Source organism: Bos grunniens, chromosome 3 (genome assembly GCF_055505025.1).
Source record: "Bos grunniens cultivar Pamir isolate PY7600 chromosome 3, Bosgru_T2T1.0, whole genome shotgun sequence".
Taxonomy (NCBI): Eukaryota; Metazoa; Chordata; class Mammalia; order Artiodactyla; family Bovidae; genus Bos; species Bos grunniens.
This window is the reverse complement of record NC_141167.1, coordinates 86,303,015-86,327,481: the sequence shown is the minus strand read 5'-3', so window position 1 is coordinate 86,327,481 and position 24,467 is coordinate 86,303,015. Positions and strand designations below refer to the sequence as shown.

Genomic DNA, 24,467 nt, shown 5'->3' with positions numbered 1-24,467 from the left:
GGTGAGAAACCAATTGAGATGAGCTAAAGGGAATGGGAGGCGAAGAAAACTGGACAGCAGACACCTTTGTTAGGAATTTACCTTCAATGAAAGGGAGGAGAAAAGACAAAGGAGAGAGTGAGAATGGAAGGATGTTGGATTTTGATATTTTGTTTTCATGGCATGCCTGTGGCTGAAGGAAGCATGTCAGTACAAAGAAGGAAGTTAAAAAATATAAGTGAGACAGCTAGATAAGTGTTGCAGGTATTCAGGGAAAGTATGTGTGTCGGGTAGGAGTGGAAGGGCGGGGGAAGAAATGTTATCCAGATTGTGGCAGGATTTGCCTTTGACTGCATGGAGAACTCTTCTCATGTCAGCTTAGGAAGAAGTGAATGTGGGTGATTTTGCGGGAAGTGGACAAAAATACCAAGATATCCTTGCCTGATGGCCTCTTTGTTCTTCCTTGAGTTCCCAAGAAAGGACTTTTTTTTTTTCTTTTTTTTAGAATGAGGGAGGAAGTGGTACTGGAAGCTAGAGGAGAATGGAATGGAGAAGGTTGAAATATTGATATTCTGACAAATGGAGAGAGCGTTGACATGGATAGGGTGGATGGAAAGAAAAACAAATTGGAAGAAAGAAAGTAAAGAAATTGAAATCCTGAAAAGGTTTTGAATGGCTTTGAGAGCCCATCTAAACCTCCTTTGAAAAAGTCAAATTCTGTGGCCTTGAGCAAGCCTCTTAAAGCCTCTGTCACCTGACAGCACATCCCTGGGGTAGAAACTAAGCTTGGTGACATAGGGTTAAGCCCTTGTCACCTTGCCTAACCCTGTATCTCTGTCCTCAACTCTTCCCTTTGTGCATGGCATGTTTTGGGGTGCAAAAGCCCCAAACCCGTACTCTTAAAATATTTATTCTCTACCAGGCACTAAGTATTTACTGAGTCCTTTTGATGGGTGCTTTGGGTTGGGGTACAGTATGTAAAAGATATGTCTTCAAGGTTCCTATTCATATGCAGGATGGTTGTCGATAAATTGTATTTAATGATTGTGATGATCTAACATGCAGGGAAATTAATAGGGCCTATGCAGAAGAGGAGTTTTGGTTATTAACATTATGATGTAGTTCAAGAAATAGAGCCCATAGAAACATTGACTTTTGGGGGAGGCAGATATCTGCCATTTGGGGAACTTTTTGAAATTGTATTCAATTTTTATCATGAGCAGAGAAGCACAACTTTACTAGGACAAAGTATTCCTGTAATTTTGCACTAAGTTCTTCTGATTTTAAGGAATTGAACTCTGGCTGGCTCAGGAAAGCCAGGTCGGGGTGGCGGTAGGGGTCACTGTGGGGATGCCTGGGGCATTAAGGGGAGGAACCTTAGGGAGTGCAGAAGTGGAACCTCGCTGACCTGTCCCTTCTCCGTGTGTCTGCTTCTTTGTCACGTTGTCCATTTCTCCCTCTGGTATCAGTGCCTAATTACATGTGTAGACCCATGTCACAATTCTAGGAGAAAGAATCTGATTTGCTTGGCTTCTAACCACAGTCTAATTTGGGCAGAGGTTTTCTCTCCAAGCTGTATAAAGATGATAATGATAATAATAGTAATAACAACAACAATGTTTATTGAACATTTGCCCAGCACTGTGCTGTGTTATATGTGTTACCTAATAATTCTTTCAACAACCCCATTTGGTATAGGTATTGTTATCACAGATGAGGCACCTGCAGTTTGGGTATGTTTGTGAACTTACTCAGAGCCATATAGTTGTATGTTCAGGGTTCCTGTTCAGGTCTGCCTGCCTTTGGAGCCCATGATATTAACATCCTGCCCCATCAATATTTTGGCTGCACTTGTGCCAGACTTCCACCCATGGCCGGATGAGCCTTGTCACTTGCTTTAGTACTGGTGGGCCAATACTGGTGGGGTCTGGGGTTGTTTTGTTAGTGTAATCATACGTATTATCTACAAAAACTGTTTTTTCTAAGTTGTTTTATTATGTGTTTGTTACTGATTTATTTGTACTGGTGAAAACCATGGGGACAGTATCTAAAAGCTGTGAGACTTTATTAACCTATGCATTTGGAGAAGAATGCTGTGATTCTGTTTCAGCAAAGGAGCTACAGGGTCACCTCTGTGGACCATCTGTGTTTTGTGGAATTCTAACTTGAAAATCACTCTCCAGTAAATGAGTCTATTGGCATTCAAGCCTTGCTTTTCTGTTAGATACTGTTAATGCAGTGTGTGCATTTTGAGAAACATCGCATTGTCAATTAATTGGTTTCTAGGAGCTGATTTGTATTTTGGTATTTTGTCTTAGCTTGGGCTGCCATAACAGAGCACCATATGCTGGGTGGTTTAAAGAATGGAAGTTTATTTCTCATGGTTCTAGAGCTGGGGAATCTGTCATCAAGGTGCTTCGGTTTCTGGTGAGGGCTGTCATTTTGGCTTGCAGATGGCCACCCTTTCACTGTCTGTGCACATGGCCTTTCTTTGGTGTATGCGTGTTGGGTGAGGGGGGAGATAGACAGAAAGGAAGAGGCAGAGAAAAGTGAAGGGGAGGGAGGGAGGATGAGATTGAACATGTATGTGGGAGAAAGGTAAAGAGCTCTCTGATGTCTCTTGTAAGAACATTAACCCTGTCATGAGGGCCCAATCTCATGATCAGACCATAATTTCTCCCAAAGGCGCCATCTCCAGATACCATGCATTGGAGGTTAATGCAGTTTCAAAATATGAATCTGGGGTGGGGGGTGGGAGGGAGAAAGAGGGGAAGAACGCAGTTCATTGTATAGCAAATATTAATGCACATTTAAAACTTCATTTACACAGTACAAGAAGTTGCTTACTGAGGAAGGACAGAAAATAGGAACCTTTGAGAGGTTTGTATCTGGTTCCATGGCTGGAGCAACTGCACAGACTTTTATTTATCCTATGGAGGTAAGTACTGTTGTGAAGTCTTTTGTATTAATGGTGTTTGTATTTTTATCTATTGCTGCATAATAGGTTATCCCAAAATTAACAGTTTAAAACATATTTATCATTTAAACTGTTTCTGTGGGGTCACAGTTTCTGTGGGGTCAGGAGTCTGGCCTCTGGTTCAGGATTTCTCACAACCTGCAGTCAGGGTGTCAGCCAGGGCTGCAGTCCCTGCAGGTATCAATGGGGGATGGACTTCCTCTTAAGTTTATTCATGTGTGTATTGCCAGGGCTCCATAGCTATTGGTTGAAGATATCAGTTCCTTATTGCATGGGCCTCTCCATAGGATGCTGTGTATCCTTATAACATGGTAGCTGTATTTTTTTCCAAATCAGTTATCAAAGAGAACACCCAAGATGGAAATTGCACTCTTTGGTCATATCTGCTCTACTTTGTAGGTTGCACAGACTGCCCCTGGTAGACTGTGGAAGGGGATACATATGGTATAAATACCAGGAGGCTGGGAGAGTTGGGGTTTATCTTGAAGGCTGGTTGCAATAGTGTTAGTAAGAATTAGAACACCCAATTCTCTCTAAAGAGTTTCTGTACCATAAATTTTATAATGGAACCTTAGAATTAGATTAGGTGATGGTAATCCTAACTGGACATCCTTCCAATAGAGCATAGATTAGCAAACCATGGATCTGTGAACTATTTTGTACAGCCTTTTTTTTGGTTTTTGCATTTTTACCTTTCAAAGGTGGTTTAAAAAACAAAACAACAAAATACAAAACCAAAGAATTTGCCTCAGAGACCTGGTATTTTAGTCCTGCAGAAACTAAAATATTCACTTTATAGAAAAAGTTCACCAACTCCTCCTTTAGGGTAAAAATAATATTACAGATGTGGATATCTATTGATATGACAAAGGGTTTTTTAATAACTGAAAAGACCTAAGAAATACCGTTAATTTTCATCTTTATGGTATGTATGTTAATATAGCTTTCCTTTCAAGCATCTTAATATTATTGTTCATATTACTCCACACATCCCTCAAAAGATATCCTAATTAATATCTAAGCTTCCTCTTACATCCTCCACCTCAGTTAATAGCATCACCTTCCCTCTATCCTGCTGGCCACATCCTGAGTTCCATGCTAGAAACTCTTGAGTCATCCTTCCCCCTTCCTCCATATCTAATTTGTCACAGTTTTGTTAAGATATCAATAGATTATCTCTGTTTCCTCTGCCACTCCCTAATTCAGATTCTATTTAAACTAAAGCATCTTCTTGTCTCTGGTCTTAGACCCTCAAGAGAGATACTGTGTAAGAGTTTCTTACACATCAACAAATTGGACAGTCATTTGAGTGACAATATATGCTAGGTATTTGTTCTCTGTAAAATTACTTCTTTCAAATTCTATGATGATAGCATTAGTGTGAATAATAGTATTTGTTATATTCTTTCATAACCAGGTTCTGAAAACCAGGCTGGCTGTAGGCAAAACTGGACAATACTCTGGAATGTTTGATTGTGCCAAGAAGATATTGAAATATGAAGGCATGGGAGCTTTTTACAAAGGTTATGTTCCCAATTTATTAGGCATCATACCTTATGCAGGTATAGATCTTGCTGTATATGAGGTGAGTTTGTAGCAATCTTTTGAATCCAACAATATAGTTAAGTAGTTCTCATTGTTAGAATTTGACTTTATATGGAGAAGTACATGTCTGCCAGGAAACAGTTTGTAAACGAAAGTAAATTCAAGGGTGTATTCTTTGATCTTTCTGAGACCCCATATGCCTGTGATCTTTTGTATTAGATTTCCCTGTTAATTATTTCTATTAATGAAGATAATAGACTCACATTCAGATATAGTTGTTTAATTCTCTAATACCATATACAAAAATAAAATAAAAATAGATTAAAGTGCTAAGGCTGGATACCATAAAACTCCTAGAGGAAAACATAGGCAGAACAAGTCTTCAACATAAATCACAGAAGTATCTTTTTGGACCTATCTCCTAGAGTAAGGGAAATAAAAACAAAAATAAATAAATGGAACCTAATTAAACTTAAAAAGCTTTTGCTCAACAAAGGAAGCCATAAACAACATGAAAAGACTACATGTAGACTAGGATAGAATATTTGCAAACAGTGCTACCAGTGAGGGGTTAATTTCCAAAATTCACAAACAGCTTAATATCAAGAAACAACCTAATTAAAAAAATCAGCAAAAGGCCTCAACAAACATTTCTCCCAAGAAGACATATAGGTGGTCAACAGGCACATGAAAATATGCTCAATATCACGAATTATTAGGGAAGTGCAGATCAAAGCTACAGTGAAGTATCACCTCACAGCAGTCAGTTGGCCATCATTAAAAAGTCTAAAAGTAATAAATGCTGGACACAGTGTGGAAAAAAGGGAATCCTTGTACACTGTTGGTAGGAATGTTAGTTGGTACAACCATTATGGAAAAACAGTATGAAAGTTCCTTAAAAAATAAAAATAGAGCTACCATATGCTTCTGCAGTTCCATTCCTGGGTGTGTATCCAGAGAAAACTTTAATTTGAAAAGATACATGCACCTCAGTGTTCATATCAGCACTATTTAGCCAAGACATGGAAGCTACCTAAGGTCCAGTAACAGAGGAATGGATAAAGAATATGTATTTATACACAGTGGAAACTCAGCCATAAAAAAATGAAATAATGTCATTTGCAGCAAGATGGATGGACCTTGTTTTGTTTAGTTGCTAAGTAGTGTCTCACTGTTTGCCACCCAATGGACTTTAGCCTGCCAGGCTCCTCTACCCATGGGATTTCCCAGGCAAGAATACTGGAATGGGTTGCCACTTCCTTCTCCAGGGGATCTTCCCAATCCAGGGATCAAACCCATGTCTCCTGCATTGGCAGGGGGATTATTTACCACTGAGCTACTGTATAACACAGGAAACTATATTTGATGTCTTATAATAACCTATAATGGAAAATAATCTGAAAAAAAAGACTGTATAACTGAATCACTTTGCTGTATACCTGAAGCTAACACAACATTGTAAATTAGTTATACTTAAAAAAAATTATTACAGATGTAGTTGTTCAGCTTGGAAGATGATACTAGGGATTTTGAAGAGAGAGATAATAAGCAAAAATGGCATATTTTCTTTGGTTTGTAAAAATTTCATATTGATAAAGCCAAGAGACTGATGTGTGAGTAGCACAGATTTATTCTTTGTACTTGCCAGCCTGAAGAAACCTAGCAGGAAATAATCAAACACAAATCATTTATTTGGGATCAAAGAATTGCAATTCAGTACATCCAGATTTGGGTAGCAATATCAACATTGTCTGCTAGGGAGTAAAAGGGGTTTTTAATGGCAAAGAAGGGAGGTTTGCATTACAAAGAATTTTAGAGGGAGCTGAAGGCAGAATTTAGTTGGCGAAACATGATTGATGGCTAAGGCTATCACTGGAGGGAGATAAGAATTCATTACTGTGACAAGTTGTCAGTGTTCTTGCAGAGTCCTTGGACTGTCTGTGGTGTGGCCCAGTTCTTAAGTTCATGGTTCCACCTGGTGAGACGTACATAAGGTCTAACTCTTGAATGGCCTTTTGGCTTCATTTTAAAACCCCTTGACATAAATGACTCCATTTTATTTCACATATCACCCTTTTGATCAAGATCATTCTCTAAAAGCATTTCCAAACAACTTAGAGGTTTGCTTTGTCCCATATCACTGGGATGGACCTGTGCCATAAAATCATGTTCCTTGTTGGGGAGAATTTTTAATCTCCAATGCTTACTTCAAAGAGTCAGTGTCAAAGAGTTAGACCACATTTGAGCAACAGGGAGATATTCAGGAAATGACTCTTGGGCAGATTTGGTGACTCATAAGGAAGTTGTAAGTCACTGCTGCTGCTGCTGCTGCTGCTGCTAAGTCGCTTCAGTTGTGTCCGACTCTGTGCGACCCCAGAGACGGCAGCCCACCAGGCTCCTCCGTCCCTGGGATTCTCCAGGCAAGAATACTGGAGTGGGTTGCCATTTCCTTCTCCAATGCATGAAAGTGAAAAGTGAAAGTGAAGTCGCACAGTCCTGTCTGACTCCTAGCGACCCCATGGACTGCAGCCTATCAGGCTCCTCCATCCATGGGATTTTCCAGGCAAGAGTACTGGAGTGGGGTGCCATGCTAAGGGTTAATAACTGACCAGTTAGGATCAGACAGTAATGAGTAGTTTTGCCACTATGTAAAGGGAGAAGAGTTGCAAGGCTGAGCTTGTTGTAGCAGGGTTATGTCACAAGTTAGTAATGATATTTCATATGGGGTAAGACAGCTTGCAGAAAGGTATTGAGTGTGATGAGAATTGAGCAAGCCTCCTGTTGCATGGGGGAACATAGATGATAAGTGGAGAGACAGTAACCATTTCCTCAGTTATGTTGTAAAGGCTGCTGCTTCTGAAATAGCTGTTATGCATGGAGGCAGACCTCTGGCCACAGGTCCGATTGTTGAGTGTCATAGCCAAGAGATTGGTGTTGACCTCTGTGCCTTTGAATGAGCAATCCTAACGCATTTCTCTGCTCTTGTACATGAGGTAGAAAGGGGGAAGCTGATAATTAGAATGGCCTAAAGCAGGAGACAACAAAGTCCACTTCTCAGGTTCTGGAGCCATAAAGATGTTTTCTTCCTATTCTAGAGGATCTTGTCTTTGAGCTTTGAGCAATGAATAAAGAGGCTGGGCAACTAAAAGTGTTTGGTCAGCTCAAGATGTTTTATTTATTTATTTTAGGCTGGTGGACTTTTTTTTTTAATTAATTAATTTATTTTTATTGGAGGCTAGTTTCTTTACAATATTGTGGTGCATTTTGCCATACATTGACATGAATCAGCCATGGGTGTACATGTGTTCCCCATCCTGAACCCCCCTCCTATCTCCCTCCCCATCCCATCCCTCAGGGTCATCCCAGTGCACCAGCCCTGAGCACCCTGTTTCATGCATCAAACCTGGACTGGCAGTATGTTTCACATATGATAATATACATGTTTCAATGTTATTCTTTCAAATCATCCCACCCTCACCTTCTCCCACAGAGTCCAAAAGATTGTTCTTTACATCTGTGTCTCTTTTGCTGTCTCACATATAGGGTCATTGTTACCATCTTTCTAAATTCCATATATATGTGTTAGTATACTGTATTGGTGTTTTTCTTTCTGACTTCACTCTGTATAATAGTTTCCAGTTTCACCCACCTCATCAGAACTGATTCAAATGCATCCTTTTTAATGTCTGAGTAGTAAGTTATGACCAACTTAAATAGCATATTAAAAAGCAGAGACATTACTTTGCCAACAAAGGTCCATCTAGTCAAGGCTATGGTTTTTCCTGTGGTCATGTATGCATGTGAGAGTTGGACTGTGAAGAAGGCTAAGCGCCAAAGAATTGATGCTTTTGAACTGTGGTATTGGAGAAGACTCTTACGAATCCCTTGGACTGCAAGGAGATCCAACCAGTGCATTCTGAAGGAGATCAGCCCTGGGATTTCTTTGGAAGGAATGATGCTAAAGCTGAAACTCCAGTACTTTGGCCACCTCGTGCAAAGAGTTGACTCATTGGCCAAGTTCCTTGGCCCATTTTTTGATTGGTCCTTTATTTTTCTGGAATTGAGGTGCAGGAGTTGCTTGTATATTTTTTAGATTAATTCTTTGTCAGTTGCTTTGTTTGCTATTATTTTCTCCCATTCTGAAGGCTGTCTTTTCACCTTGCTTATAGTTTCCTTTGTTGTGAAAAAACTTTTAAGTTTAATTAGGTCCCATTTGTTTATTTTTGCTTTTATTTCCATTACTCTTGGAGGTGGGTCATAGAGGATCCTGCTTTGATTTATATCAGAGAGTGTTTTGCCTATGTTTTCCTCTAAGAGTGTTATAGTTTCTGGTCTTACATTTAGATCTTTAATCCATTTTGAGTTTATTTTTGTGTATGGTGTTAGAAAGTGTTCTAGTTTCATTCTTTTACAAGTGGTTGACCAGTTTTTCTAGCACCACTTGTTAAAGAGATTGTCTTTTCTCCATTGTATATTCTTGCCTCCTTTGTCAAAGGTAAGGTGTTCACAGGTATGTGGATTTATCTCTTGGCTTTCTATTTTGTTCCATTGATCTATATTTCTGTCTTTGTGCCAGTACCATACTGTCTTGATGACTGTGGCTTTGTAGTAGAGCCTGAAGTCAGGCAGGTTGATTCCTCCAGTTCCATTCTTCTTTCTCAAGATTGCTTTGGCTATTCAAGGTTTTTTGTATTTCCATACAAATTGTGAAATTATTTGTTCTAGTTCTGTGAAAAATACCATTGGTAGCTTGATAGGGATTGCATTGAATCTATAAATTGCTTTGGGTAGTGTACTCATTTTCACTATATTGATTCTTCCAATCCATGAACATGGTATATTTCTCCATCTATTTGTGTCATCTTTGGTTTCTTTCATCAGTGTTTTATAGTTTTCTATATATAGATCTTTTGTTTTTTTTAGGTAGATTTCTTCCTGTTTTATTCTTTTTGTTGCAATGGTGAATGGAACTGTTTCCTTAATTTCTCTTTCTCTTTTCTCATTGTTAGTGTATAGGAATACAAGGGATTTCTGTGTGTTAATTTTATATTCTGCAACTTTACTATATTCATTGATAGGGTTTTCTATGTAGAGGATCATGTCATCTGCAAACAGTGAGAGTTTTGCTTCTTTTCCAATCTGGATTCCTTTTATTTCTTTTTCTTCTCTGACTGCTGTGGGTAAAACTTCCAAAACTATGTTGAATAGTAGTGGTGAGAGTGTGCATCCTTGTCTTGTTCCTGATTTTAGGGGAAATGCTTTCAATTTTTTACCATTGAGGATAATGTTTCCTGTGGGTTTATCATATATGGCTTTTATTATGTTGAGGTATGTTCCTTCTATGCCTGCTTTCTGGAGGGTTTTTTGTCATAAATGGATGTTGAATTTTGTCAAAGGCTTTCTCTGCATCTATTGAGATAATCATATGGTTTTTATCTTTCAGTTTGTTAATGTGGTGTATTATGTTGATTGATTTGCAGATATTGAAGAATCCTTGCATCCCTGGGATAAAGCCCACTTGGTCATGATGTATGATCTTTTTAATATGTTGTTGGATTCTGTTTGCTAGAATTTTGTTAAGGATTTTTGCGTCTGTGTTCACCAGTGATATTGGCCTGTGGTTTTCTTTTTTTGTGGCATCTTTGTCAGGTTTTGGTATTAGGGTGATGGTGGCCTCATAGAATGAGTTTGGAAGTTTACCTTCCTCTGCAATTTTCTGGAAGTGTTTGTGTAGGATAGGTGTTAGCTCTTCTCTAAATTTTTGGTAGAATTCAGCTATGAAGCTGTCTGGACCTGGGCTTTTGTTTGCTGGAAGATTTTTGATTACAGTTTCAATTTCCGTGCTTGTGATGAGTCTGTTAAGATTTTCTTCTTCTTCGTGGTTCAGTTTTGGAAAGTTATACTTTTCTAAGAATTTGTCCATTTCTTCCAAGTTGTCCATTTTATTGACATATAGTTGCTGATAGTAGTCTCTTATGATCCTTTGTATTTCTGTGTTGTCTGTTGTGATTTCTGCATTCTCATTTCTAAGTTTGTTGATTTGATTCTTCTCCCTTGTTTCTTGATGAGTCTGGCTAATGGTTTGTCTCTTTTATTTATCTTCTCAAAGAACCAGCTTTTAACTTGGTTGATTTTTGCTATGGTCTCCTTTGTTTGTTTTTCATTTATTTCTGCCCTAATTTTTAAGATTTCTTTCCTTCTGCTAACCCTGGGGTTCTTCATTTCTTCCTTTTATAGTTGCTTTAGTGTAGAATTAGGCTATTTATTTGATTTTTCTCTTGTTTCTTGAGGTAAGCTTGTATTGCTATGAACCTTCCCCTTAGCACTGCTTTTACTGAATCCTATAGGTTTTGGGTTGTCGTGTTTGCATTTTCATTCGTTTCTATACATATTTTGATTTCTTCTGTGATTTGTTGGTTATTCAGAAGCGTGTTGTTTAGCCTCCATATGTTTGTATTTTTAATAGTTTTTTTCTTGTAGTTGACATCTAATCTTACAGTATTGTGATCAGAAAAGATGCTTGGAATGATTTCAGTTTTTTTTGCATTTACCAAGACTAGATTTATGGCCCAGGATGTGATCTACCCTGGAGAAGGTTCTGTGTACACTTGAGAAAAAGGTGAAATTCATTGTTTTGGGGTGAAATGTCCTATAGATATCAATTAGGTCTAACTGGTCCATTGTATCATTTAAAGTTTGTGTTTCCTTGTTAATTTTCTGTTTAGTTGATCTATCCATAGGTGTGAGTGGGGTATTAAAGTCTCCCACTATTATTGTGTTATTGTTAATTTCCCCTTTCATGCTTGTTAGCATTTGCCTTACATATTGCAGTGCTCTTACATTGGGTGCGTATATATTTATAATTGTTATATCTTCTTCTTGGATTGATCCTTCTTTGTCTCCTGTCACAGCCTTTATTTCAAAGTCTATTTTATCTTATATGAGTATTGCTAATCCTGCTTTCTTTTGGTCTCCATTTTCATGAAATATGTTTTTCCAGCCCTTCACTTTCAGTCTGTATGTGTCCCTTTTTTTGAGGTGGGTCTCTTGTCAACAGCGTGTATAGGAGTCTTATTTTTGTATCTATTCAGCCAGTCTTTTTCTTTTGGTTGGGGCATTGATAAGTATGATCCTGTTGCCATTTACTTTATTGTTTTGGGTTTGATTTTATACACCTTTTCTGTGTTTCCTGTCTAGAGAAGATCCTTTAGCATTTGTTGAAGAACTGTTTTAGTTGTGCTGAATTCTCTCAGCTTTTACTTGTCTGTAAAGCTTTTGATTTCTCCTTCATATTTGAATGAGATCTTTGCTGGGTACAGTAATCTGGGCTGTGGGTTTTTCTCTTTCATCACCTTAAGTATGTCCTGCCAATTCCTTCTGGCCTGAAGAGTTTCTATTGAAAGATCAGCTGTTGTCCTTATGGGAATCCCCTTGTGTGTTATTTATTGTTTTTCCCTTGCTGCTTTTAATATTTGTTCTTTGTGTTTGATCTTTGTTAATTTGATTAATATGTGTCTTGGGGTGTTTCACCTTGGGTTTATCCTGTTTGGGACTGTCTGGATTTCTTGGACTTGGGTGGCTATTTCCTTCCCCATTATAGGGAAGTTTTTAACTATTATCTCCTCAAGTATTTTCTCATGGCCTTTCTTTTTGTCTTCTTCTGGGACTCCTATGATTCAAATGTTGGGGCGTTTAACATTGTCCCAGAGGCCTGTGAGGTAGTCCTCATTTGTTTTAATTCTTTTTTCCTCTCTGCTTCATTTATTTCCACCATTTTATCTTCTACCTCCATTATTCTACTGTTGGTTCTCTCCAGAGTGTTTTTGATCTCATTTATTGCATTATTCATTATTGATTGACTCTTTTTTTATTTCTTCTAGGTCCTTGTTAAATATTTCTTGCGTCTTCTCAGTCCTTGTCTCCAGACTATTTATCTGTAAATCCATTTTGTTTTCAAGATTTTGGATCATTTTTGCTATCATTATTCTGAATTCTTTTACATTTAGACTCCCTATCTCCTCCTTTTTTGTTTGATTTGGTGGGCATTTATCTGTTCCTTTACCTGCTGAATATTTCTCTGCCTTTTCATCTTGTTTAGATCACTGTGTTTGGGGTGGCCTGTCTGAATGCTGGAAGTTTGTGGTTCCTCTTTATTGTGGAGGTTCCTCCTTGTGGGTGGGGTTGGACGAGTGGCTTGTCAAGGTTTCCTGGTTAGGGAAGCTTGTGTCGGTGTTCTGGTGGGTAGAGCTGGATCTCTTTTCTCTGGAATGCAATGAAGTGTCCAGTAGTGAGTTTTGAGGTGTCTATGGGTTTGGTGTGACTTTTGGCCCCCTGTATTTTAATGCTTAGGGTTATGTTCCTGCGTTATTGCAGAATTGGCTTGGTATGTCTTGCTCTGAAACTTGTTGGTTCTTGGGTGGAGCTTGGTTTCAGTGTAGGTATGGAAGCTTTTGGATGAGCTCTTGTCAATTAATGTTCCCTGGAGTCAGGAGTTTTCTGGTGTTCTAAAGCTTTGGATTTAAGCCTCCAACCTCTGGTTTTCAATATTATTCTTAAAGTAGCCTCAAGACTTCTCTATCCATAATGCACTGATGATAAAACATCTAGGTTAATTGAGAAAAGATTCTCCACAGTGGGGGACACCCAGAGAGGTTCACAGAGTTACATGGAGAAGAGAAGAGGAAGGAGGGAGATAGAGGTGACCTGAAGGAAAAGAGGGGGAATCAAAAGAGGAGAGAGCAATCTAGCCAGTAATCAATTCCCTATATGCTCTCCACAGTCTGGAACATTCAGAGAGGTTCACAGAGTTACACAGAGAAGAGAAGAGGGAGAAAGGAGATAGAGGTGACCAGGAGGAGAAGAGGGGGAATCAAAAGGAGAGAGACAGATCTAGCCCATAATCAGTTTTCTAAGTGTTCTCCACAGCCCAGAGTACCCAAAGAGATTCAGAGAGTTGGGTAGAGAAGAGAAGGGGGAGGGAGGAGATAGAGAAGACCTGGGGGAGAAAACAGAGAGTCAAAAGGGGGAGAGGGCAATCAAGCCAGTAATCACACTCCTAAGTAAAAATGGGTACTGAAGATTGGATTCTTAAAGGTACAAAATTGATAACCAATACCAAAAAGCAACGATTAAAAATCTAGAGTAGAGGTTAGACTCTCAAAAATTTAATATTAAAAAGCAAAGCAAAATCACAAAAATTATTTAAAAAATATGAAATTTGTTTTAAAAATAGGTTTTTTTTTTATTTTTGCAAGGTAATAGTAGGTTATAAAAGTGAAAATTAAAGGAGTAATAATGATCTTAAAAATTAAAAAAAATTTTTAGATGATAATAATAAAATATATCTAGGAATTTCTCTGAAACTGTTGAGGGCAGTGTGGGGTCAGTTCAGTTTCAGATGGTTCCTTTTTCCAGGTTATACTTCTTCTCCAGGTCTATAGGCCCTTTCCAATGTATTTGGTGCTAACTACAGGGTTTTAATCTGTTGCACCTGTCACTTCCCTCTTCTTTGCTTATTTTGGCTTCCTCTGTTTGCAAGTCTCTACAGTGTCTAATTTCCACCCTGACACAAGGTGGTGAAGGTGGTCACTTATTTAGGCTCACTTGTTCAGTTGTGCTGTCGGTGGGGAGGAATACTGCAAACAAATATCAGTGGCATGTGTGGGGAGTGCTCTCCGTGTCTCGGCCACACTGGGTTGGCCCCTGCTCTTGGTGTGTGTGCTTTCCCAGTCAACACTGCTCAGGCTCCAGGTTGCTCTGCAGGGGAACTGTCTAAAGCGGGCCCTGGGTTGCGTGCACTTCCCAGGTCTAAGCTGCTCAAATTCAGGTTCTTGGGTACTCCACAAAGGCACAGACTTGGTTGGGCCTGAGTTTTGTGCCCTTCCCAGGTGCAACCAACTCAGGCAACCAGGTGCTTGGCGAGCACACTCTCCCTAGGTCGGGGGTGCATCTTATCACCTCCCCGGTCCCAGCTGCTTGGTTTCCTGGGTGTGCAGTGGAAGCGTCATCTCAGGTGTGCTGTGTGTCTCCTCTGGGGAGCTGATCTCTGGCTGCGGCCCTCCTGGCAGATGTCAACCATCCAGGATCCCAGGAAGACTTGGTTAGCAACTGGGAGCCTACTCGCAGTTTGGTAGAGGATGCTGTCCCTGGGGCTGAGATTGCCCCTTGCCTTCTGGCTCTGGGTGTCCCCGCCTGCCTCTCTGCCTCCAGCGCGGGATAGGCTGGTCCGCATCTGGCTAGCTCTCTTCTGGTATTAGCTCAGTCCTTTGTTCTGTGAGCCGGCCCGGCAGTGCCTTAGGTTAGAGCTTTTCATGGGAAAGTTCTCTCTCTCTCTCTTTTCTCTCTCTTTCTTGCTATCTCACAGTTTGGGTTCCTATCTCACATTAGCTCCCTCAGATTATCCTCAGGACATTCAGGCCTGGTCCTTACCCTAAGCAATGCAGCCCGTACCTTCCTGTTCAGCCCCCACTTGCTGCTGGTGGATGCAAGCGTCTGAGCTACTTCTCTGCTGGGAGTTGTGGTTAGGCACATAATCTGTGGCTTTTTTTTTTCTTCCCATTTATGTTGCCCTCTGAGATTCCAAAATTCCCCACAGACCTGCCAGTGAGAGGGTTTCCTGGTGTTTGGAAACTTCTCCTCCTTTATAACTCCCTCCCTGGGTCAGGTCTCTGTCCCTAACTCTTTTGTCTCTCTTTTTATCTTTTATGGACTTCCCTGGTGGCTCAGATGGTAAATCGTCTGTCTATAATGCAGGAGACCTGGGTTCCATCCCTGGGTCAGGAAGATTCCCTGGAGAAGGAAATGGCAACCCACTCCAGTACTCTTGCCTAGAAAATCCCATGGACGGAGGAGCCTGGTGTCCATGGGGTCTCAAAGAGTTGGACACGACTGAGCAACATCACTTTCACTTTATCTTTTATATTTTGTCCTACCTCCTTTCGAAGAGAATGGGCTGCCTTTCTGGATGCCTGGTGTCCTCCGCCAGCATTCAGAAGTTTTTTTGTGGAATTTGCTCAGTGTTCAAATGATCTTTCGATGAATTTGTGGAAGAGAAAGTGGTCTCCCTATCCTATTCCTCCGCTATCTTAGGACCGCCCCCTCCAGATGTTTTAAAGTTGTCTTTTGGTCTGTGGCTGTGGGAAATTTAAGACACTTTGAATCCTAATAGGTTCTAAAAGGAGTCCTTTATCTGAGATCAGGTATCTTAGGTATTTGACCTGTGTTTGAACAAGTTGTAATTTCTCTTTGGAGACCTTCATGACATTCAGTTGCTAACAGCTTGAGGAGATGATGCTGGCTTGCTCACTTGCTTCCTTGGAAGAGAAGAAAAGAAGGTCATCAACATATCGCAAAGGGTGGGCACTTATGGGAAAATGACAGATGCTAAATCTGCTTTTAGTATCTGTAAAAAGTAGGGCTTTCAGTCTAGACTTCTGACATGTCCAGGTGTATTGTCCTTCCCACATGAAAGCATATAACATTTGACTTTCACAATCACAGAGATGCTGAAAAAGGTGCTGCAGAGATCAATTATGGTGAAAAACTACTCTCTGTAGGAATTGCCATTAAAAGAGCATGAAGGTCAAGGGCAACTGGATAGCAGTTAATGACAGTGTTACGAGTAGCTCCCAAATCTTGGGCAAATCTCCATTCTTCTTTGTGGGATTTCTTAATAGGGAGAATGGGTATAGTACAGAGACTAGTGCAGGGAACTATGAGGTCTTGTGTCTTATATTCCTGTATGATTGGTTGAATTCTTGCTAAGCCCTCAGGACTTAAAGGACATTGTTTGATGTTAGGAACAGGCTTACCATGGTGTATTTGAATTTGAACTGGGGGACTCAGATAAATCTGCCCAATGTGGGTTGTGGATTTTGCCAAGTCACTCAGGGACTTCTTTGAGTTTCAAGTTTCTGTTACCTTCCGAGCTTGTCTTAAGGGCAAAAACTGCTGACAAGGTTGAGGAACTTGGAATGCCATCCATTGTTGAGGGGTTGAATTAATTTCAAGGATAATTTCCCCTTTTGAGAAAAAGGGATACAAATATCTCTTCAAGTCCCTGATTTCAGTTCATTTGGGTGTATTCCTACCAGTAGAATTGCTGGGTCATATAGTAATTCCATGTTAAGCTTTTTGTCAGTTCAGTCACTCAGTCGTGTCTGACTCTCTGGGACCCCGTGAACTGCAGCACACCAGGCTTCCCTGTCCATCAGCAACTCCTGGAGCTTGCTCAAACTCATTTCCATGGAGTCGGTGATGCCATCCAACAGTCTCATCCTTTGTTATCCCCTTCTCCTGCCTTCAATCTTTCCCAGAATAAGAGTCTTTTCCAATGAGTCAGTTCCTCACATCAGGTGGCCAAAGTATTGGAGTTTCAGCTTCAGCATCAGTCCTTCCAATGAATATTTGTGACTGATTTCTTAAAATTGACTGGTTGGATCTCCTTGCACTCCAAGGGACTCTCAAGAGTTCAAAATACCACAGTTCAAAAACACCAATTCTTTCATGCTCAGCTTTCTTAGTGGTCCAACTCTCACATCCATACATGACTACTGGAAAAACCATAGCTTTGACTAGATGGACCTTTGTCAGCAAAATAATGTCTCTCCTTTTCAATATGCTGTCTAGGTTGGTCAAAGCTTTCCTTCCAAGGAGCAAGCATCTTTTAATTTCATGGCTGCAGTCACCATCTTCAGTGATTTTGGAGCCCAAGAAAATAAAGTCTGCCACTGTTTCCATTGTTTCCCCATCTATTTGCCATGAAATGATGGGACCGGATACCATGATCTTAGTTTTTAGAATGTGGAGTTTTAAGCCAGTTTTTTCACTCTCCTCTTTCACCCTCATCAAGAGGCTCTTTAGTTCCTCTTCGCTTTCAGCCATAAGGGTGGTGTCATCTGCATATCTGAGGTTATTGCTATTTCTCCCAGCAGTCTTGAAGCTTGTGCTTCATCCAACCCAGCAGTTCACACGATGCACTCTGCATATAAGTTAAATGAGCAGGTTGACAATATACAGGCTTGGTGTACTCCTTTCCCAATTTGGAACCAGTCTGTTGTTCCATGTCCAGTTCTAACTGTTGCTTCTTGACCTGCATATAGATTTCTCAGGAGGCAGTTAAGGTAGTCTGATATTCCCATCTCTTGAAGAATTTTCCACAGTGTGTTGTGATTCACACAGTTAAAGGCATTACCATAGTCAATGAAGCAGAAATAGATGTTTTTCTGGAATTATCTTGCTTTTTTGATGATCCAGTGGATGTTGGCAATTTGATCTCTGGTTCCTCTGCCTTTTCTAAATCTAGCTTGTACTTGGGACTTTCTTGGTTTGTGTACTGTTGAAGCCTAGCTTGGAGAATTTTGAGCATTATTTTGCTAGCATGTGAGATGAGTGCAATTGTGCAGTAGTTTGAACATTCTTTGGCATTGCCTTTCTTTGGTATTGGAATGAAAACTGACCTTTTCCAGTCCTGTGACCACTGCACCCTTTTCCATTCCCACTAACAGTGTACTTTTCTACATACTCACTAATATTTGTTAGTTTCTGGTTTTTTGATAATATCTATCCCAACAGTTGTGAAACAATATCTCATTGTGCTTTTGACCTGCATTTCTCTGATGATGAGTGATGTTGAGGATCTTTTAATATGTTTGTTGTCCATCTATTTATTTTTTTGGAGAAATGTCTATTCAAGTCTTTTGCCCAGTTTTTAATTAGGTTTTTTAAATTGTTGTTTAGTTGTAGAAGTTCTTTATATATTTTGGATATTAACTACTTATCAGATATATGGTTTGCAAATATATTCTCCCATTCCATAGGTTGCCTTGTTTTTCTCTCTCATTTCCTTTGCTGTGCAGAAGTTTTTAAGTTGATGAAATCCATTTGTCTATTTTTGCTTTTGCTGCCTGTGCTTTTAGTATCATATCCAAGAAATTGTTGCCAAATCCAATGGCCTAAAGATTTTATTACCCTGAGTTTTCTCCTAGGAATTGTATACTGTTAGCTCTTATGTTTAGACCTTTAATTTATTTTGAGTTAGTTTTTTGTGTATGTTGTAAGATAAGGGTCCAACTTTATTTTTCTGCTTATAGATATCCAGTTTTCCCATTTGAGAAGAGACTGTCTTTTGCCCAATGTGGAGAAGTTATTTCTGGGCTCTCTATTTTGTTCAATTGATCTATGTATCTGTCTTTATGCCAGCATGGCACTATTTTGATTACTGTTGCTTTGTAGTATATATTGAAATCAGGAAGTGTGAGGCCTCCAACTTTGTTCTTTTTCAAGGTTATTTTGGCTAGCTGCGGTCCCTTGAGATTCCATTTGAGTTTTAGAATTTTTATTTTTTATTTCTTCAAACAGTATGATTGAAATTTGAATAGTGACTGCATTGAATATGTAGATTGCTTTGGGTAGTGTGCTAGTTTGTTTGGACTGCCATAACAAAATACTAGATACCAAGAATTCTGAGGTGGTCCAGTGGTTGGGACTCTGCGCTCTCACTGCCTAGGGCCCCAGGTTCAATCCCTGATTGGGGAACTAAGATCTTGCAAGCTGTACAGCATGGCAAAAAAAAAAAAAAACACCCAAAACCAAGAAACAAAACAAACAAACAAAAAAACCCAGAGACTCGGTGGGTTAAACAACAGAAATTACTTTTTCACAGTTCTGGAGGCTAGAAATCCAAGATCAAGGTTCTGGCTTATTTGGTTTGTGGGGAGGCTGTCTTACTGGCTTGCAGACTGCTGTCTTCTTGCTATGTTCCCAGAGGGAGAGAAAGTGAGTGAGTGAATTCTCTGGTGTTTTTTTTCTTATAAAGATACTAGTCCTATTGAATCAGGACCCTGTTATGATCCTGACGTTGCCAGAGAATCTTCATAAGGTGATAAAATTTTGAGGGGTACAGAGCTAATGAAGAAGGAGAGACAGACAGGAAGAAATAAAAATAAATAAGTAAAAAATTTTAAAAATATAGTGTGACCTGAGAGATAGGGAATGATAATGGCCCTAAGCATGAGAAGAAAATGGATTATGGAATAAACAGAGAAGACTTGCAAGATCATATATATTTTATAGAACTTTAATTGTTTCAAGAGTATGTTTTCTTCTCTTTTTTCCTCCTGTTCTAGTCTTCACAGTGTAAACAATTGATTAGTTTCTAGTCAATCACTTCTTTTATTTCTGCAGTTCAGACATGATTGTCTTTAGCCTTCATAACTCTATTTATTGTCATATATTGCAGTACTAAGTGAATATTAAATAAACACTTAAACGTTATTTTTGCTTCCAAATATATAAAGCTATTTGTGTTATATAATTGTGAGGTCCAAGTATGCATTAAATTTTCTATTAAAATACTTAAAGTAGTGTATGATTTCTCCCATATATTAGCATATATTTTAATACTTAAGATATTTTTATTTAAAAAGTAAATTAGCATATATATTTTATATAGTTTCTCTCAATTATGGCCTGCTCATGGAAATACAGGGACTCAGGATAATAGGGAAAAAGCATGGCCTGGGGATCAGTACACTTGATTCTACACCCTTGTTTAAAAAAAACTCCATTGAGTCTCATTTCTAAAATCAGAAGAATAGCTCCACCTTTTGTAGAGCTTTTGTAGAAGAACTGAATGAAATAACATATGTGTAAAGTAAAAAAATCAGATGCACTTCATAGTATTATGTTATTTTCATTGATACAGTAGAAAATGTTGTTTAGATCCTACATTGGTGTGTGATTGATCCTCACATTTACTCAGAAGGAAGGGAGAACCCAGTGCAAATTGTTGGTGTTTTGAATCCCTGGTGGTTTCCCTGCTTCTCTACAGAGCTGTTGCCTCTGCAGTGGCTGCTGCTCCTGGGAATGGGTTGCCCAGCGTTGCAGAAGTGTAGCCTGTTGATCCTACCAGGATGAGAGCTGCCGTGGGAATGTCCCTGTTGAGTACAAGCAGTTATAAGTAGCTGTTTATCATTTTTCTTTTCTGTTTCTCTGGCAGCTCCTAAAGTCTCATTGGCTAGATAATTTTGCCAAAGACTCTGTGAACCCTGGAGTCATGGTGTTGCTGGGTTGTGGTGCCTTATCTAGTACCTGTGGTCAGCTGGCCAGCTACCCCTTGGCTTTGGTGAGAACACGCATGCAGGCTCAAGGTGAGTTTTGAATGAAAGCAGGACACTGCTTTAAAAGCATGGCATCAACAATGTGCTTCTGGAACTCTCAAGTTCCACTGAGACAGCAGAGTGTGGTTTTAAGATAATATTTCTTAACCATTTTTTTATGTTATTGCCTCCCTAAGGAAGCTTTTTAGAAATTCTTTTCTAAATCAGTTCTTCTTCATGAAATCATAATAGCACAGATACACTATGCATATACTGAATGTGTATCTGTGGCTTCTGCACAAATGAGTAAGATTTTCTTGCTTATGTTGGGAATGCATGTTTTAAGAGTACAGTTGGCTGTCCCCATTCATGGGCTCTGCATCTGAGGATTCAACCTACCGTGGATTGAAAATACTCAGGGAAAAAACTCCCAAACTCCAGAAAGTTCCAAAAAGTAGAATGAGAATGTGCCACGCAGTCCACTATTTACAAATCATCTGCATTGGAAGTGTTGGTTAATTAATGATTGACTGCTTGGCTGGAAGAGAGGTTGAGGATAGAGGTACAGATGTTCAGGGTGTACTGTTTAAAGAAATGATAGTGGATGAGATAGGCCAGGGATAAAACAGAAGAGAGGCACAGAATGCATGCTATTTAATATAGCAATGCAATGCATTTATGTGTGTGTGCTCGGTCGTGTCTGATTCTTTGTGACACCATGGACTGTAGCCCTCCAGATTCCTCTGTCCATGGGATTCTCTAGGCAAGAATACTGGAGTGGGTTGCCATTTCCTTCTCTGGTGGGGAATCTTCCCAACCCAGGATCAAACCTGCATCTCTTACATCTCCTGGATTAGCAGGCAGATTCTAGTCAGCAAATTGTGAACAAAGAGAACAATTACTGAGATGACAGGAGATCCAGGAGGCATGGTGTAATCAAAGTCAAGGAGAGAGTGTCACAGTGGGGAGGAGTCACAGTTCAAAAGTTTTAGGTCCCATAATAATAAAAACTCTAGCCACCATTTACTGAGAATTTGACAAATGCCAGCTGATTTACATAGTTGTTACTGATTCTTACAACACTGTACAGTTTTCATTCCATTTACAGAGAAGAAAGACCATCAGCTGTCAGCTCTCCCACTTGCTGGCTGAGTGTGTTGAGACAAGTTTCTCTATCTTTCTAAATTCCTTACTTACTAAATGGATATAATAACTCTTACCTTGGAGGATTGGTATATCAAGTCATTAACCCAACATCTAACACAAAGTGATACTACCATTGTTATTCTTACCAGAGCACTCACTCTTAGGTGCTACCCAGGGAGAATTATATAAAGGGGCACTTTTTGAGGACCCTTGGAATAAATTTTATCTGCTTATTGTATTCTAGAGTATCATTCTGAATCATAATTGTATAGTCATAATAAAATGTGTGAATATTAAATTAGCCTGATTTCTTTTCTTTTTTTTTAAATTTTCTAGCCATGATAGAAAAAAGCCCACAGCTGAACATGGTTGGGCTCTTTCGACGAATACTTTCTAAAGAAGGACTACCAGGACTTTACAGAGGCATCACCCCAAACTTTATGAAGGTGCTCCCTGCTGTAGGCATCAGTTATGTGGTTTATGAAAATATGAAACAAACTCTAGGTGTGACTCAGAAATGACATGTTGAATTTTTTGCTTTGGCATGATTACTGAAACTTTCAACTGTCTCCAGAGTGATGTTTTCTCCTAGAATTGAAACAAATCTATGGCAAAAAGAAGCTTTATTTTTTTTTTTTTCCACAAAAAGGAAGAGCATATCAATGATAATTTCAGACATTTGGACTCAATTTTATATATTCAGAAATGTCTAAAAAGATCATAGTTTTGATAAGCTCATACAATTTTGAGAAAGCCACAAAATTATAGTTTATCTTTTTTTATTAGTTCTTTCTACAATCTCTGCCCAGAATCCTAAATCTGAAGAAATGTACTTGCTTGAACTAAATTTGCTTTGTGTGCTAGAATTATAAATCTTTCCTCTTTATTTTGGTTGGTTCAAGTTTATGTCCGTTCCTTTATACTTAAATATCATTTTCTTAAAAACAAAATGATCAGAAAACTTGGAAACTTAAATTGTTCATATATTTTGAATTTCTTAAAATCTCCTTGTAGGATCATTAATGGAGAATCATTACATGAAAACATACCTTACAGCAGCCAAATACGTATAGAGTTTATATTCTTTCTTCAAGCAGAATAAGAATAAACGTTAAATGGCAGAATTTCAAGACATGTGAATACCCTAGTCCACTCATATAATTTTTGTGTAAGGAGGAGTGATAAAATCATATTTATTTCAGTGACCACTTCTCCATTTTGCTTATACTATTGTTTGGTTTTCAGGACAACACACTGATTATTAGCGTATCACTGGTAAATTGTCCACACAAGGCAACTTATTTGAGAGATTTTGTTCATTATCATTGTTTTGAAAAGCATCAGGAAGCAAAACCCCTTTACTTATATCCGTCTCTAAAGAGCATCTCTCTTCTCTTTGTCCTTTGTCTCCTACTTGAATCAAACTCCTGTTTTCACCAGGAAGGCTTCTGGAGGCCATTCCCGATTATCTGAAATTTCTTAATCACGTGAAGTAGGTTGATCATGGGTGAATGGCATTCTCATTACCCCCTCACCATTTATTTGACCCTGCAATTCTCAACTTGGGCAGTGCAAACCTAGCAGAATAGTATGTATTAAAAATAGTCTAGATTAATTCTGCATATTTGGTGCCTATAATGAAATGGAAGGCCCGGTTTACAAACAAGTACATTCATATTTTGTCTTGCCCCCAGTTTTAGGAACATGTTTTGATTTAGAAAACTTAAAATGGAGCGAGAGCATGATTTTATTTTACTGAAGCCATTTTTTTATAATCAACTGTCTTTTCTGATTTGTGTGATTAGGACTTAGACAACTATTTAGTAGTTGAAATCATTCTTACCACTTTTCAGTGTAATTCTTAAACTCAAGTTTGATTTCTAGTAATTTCTGTCATAAATTGCCAACGTTTTAATGAAAATCTGGTGACATAATAGGCATTTACTTTATTTGAACCTACCTCTCATGTTTTCTAAACCAAAAAGAAATGTTGAACTTGTGTTTGTGAAACGTATCCTAACATATAGTTTTCATTATATTTGTTATGCCTGATAAATATCTCAATGTTTTTATAATACATACAATAAGTGTGAAAGTCTGTCTTCAGGGTGTTTGTACTTTTGAGTAACGCATAAATGACAATATTAAGGTACTAGATTAGCTCTTTTTTCACTCATAAAATTATGGGATGAGTAAAATTTCAGGCTACTGAAAAAATTCATTGTTCTATATGAATTTAAATTGTTTTCTATTTAACATTTGTAAGGTATGAATGTGATTTATCTGTGTATCTTGTATCTTTTGAAAAAATCTTGTATTTTTTGAAAAGAGCCCAGAGTCAAGAATAGTTTATTTCTGGCATTACTGCATATTTGCTTTACATTTATAATTAAAAATACATATATGTTTGTTTTTGAAATGTCTTGTTTCCTCATTTAAAAAAAATAGTGTAACTGAGGCAAAAAAAAATGGCTGTTATACAGTTTATATCACTGGCAGCAGTTTGAATAATGTTTATAGTATTATTGACTCATAATAGTCTTTCCAAATATTTTGGCCTTTTCTGAACAGCCGCAACAATTGTTAAATCTGTCATACATTTTGGTATAAGATGACGTTTTTTGTGATGTCCAAATTCCACATTTACCAATAAGGGTGATACCCTTGGGGGTCACAGGCTTCCCTGGTGGCTCAGATGGTAAAAGAATCTGCCTGCAGTGCAG

The 24,467-nt window shown here is 38.7% G+C and overlaps 1 protein-coding gene across 2 annotated transcripts in view; it reads left to right on the top strand.

Annotated features, from left to right (window-relative positions):
- The window catches only part of SLC25A24 (solute carrier family 25 member 24), a 59,289-nt gene extending 35,126 nt beyond the window's left edge, over window positions 1-24,163 (top strand). For both annotated transcript variants that reach the window (XM_086391514.1, XM_086391515.1), the window contains exons 7-10: window positions 2,810-2,917; window positions 4,374-4,541; window positions 20,499-20,649; window positions 22,081-24,163. In XM_086391514.1, coding sequence (XP_086247640.1) covers window positions 2,810-2,917; window positions 4,374-4,541; window positions 20,499-20,649; window positions 22,081-22,265 — 612 coding nt within the window. In that variant the 3' untranslated portion in view covers window positions 22,266-24,163. The remainder of the gene's footprint in view (window positions 1-2,809; window positions 2,918-4,373; window positions 4,542-20,498; window positions 20,650-22,080) is intronic.
- Window positions 24,164-24,467: the final 304 nt, after the last annotated feature.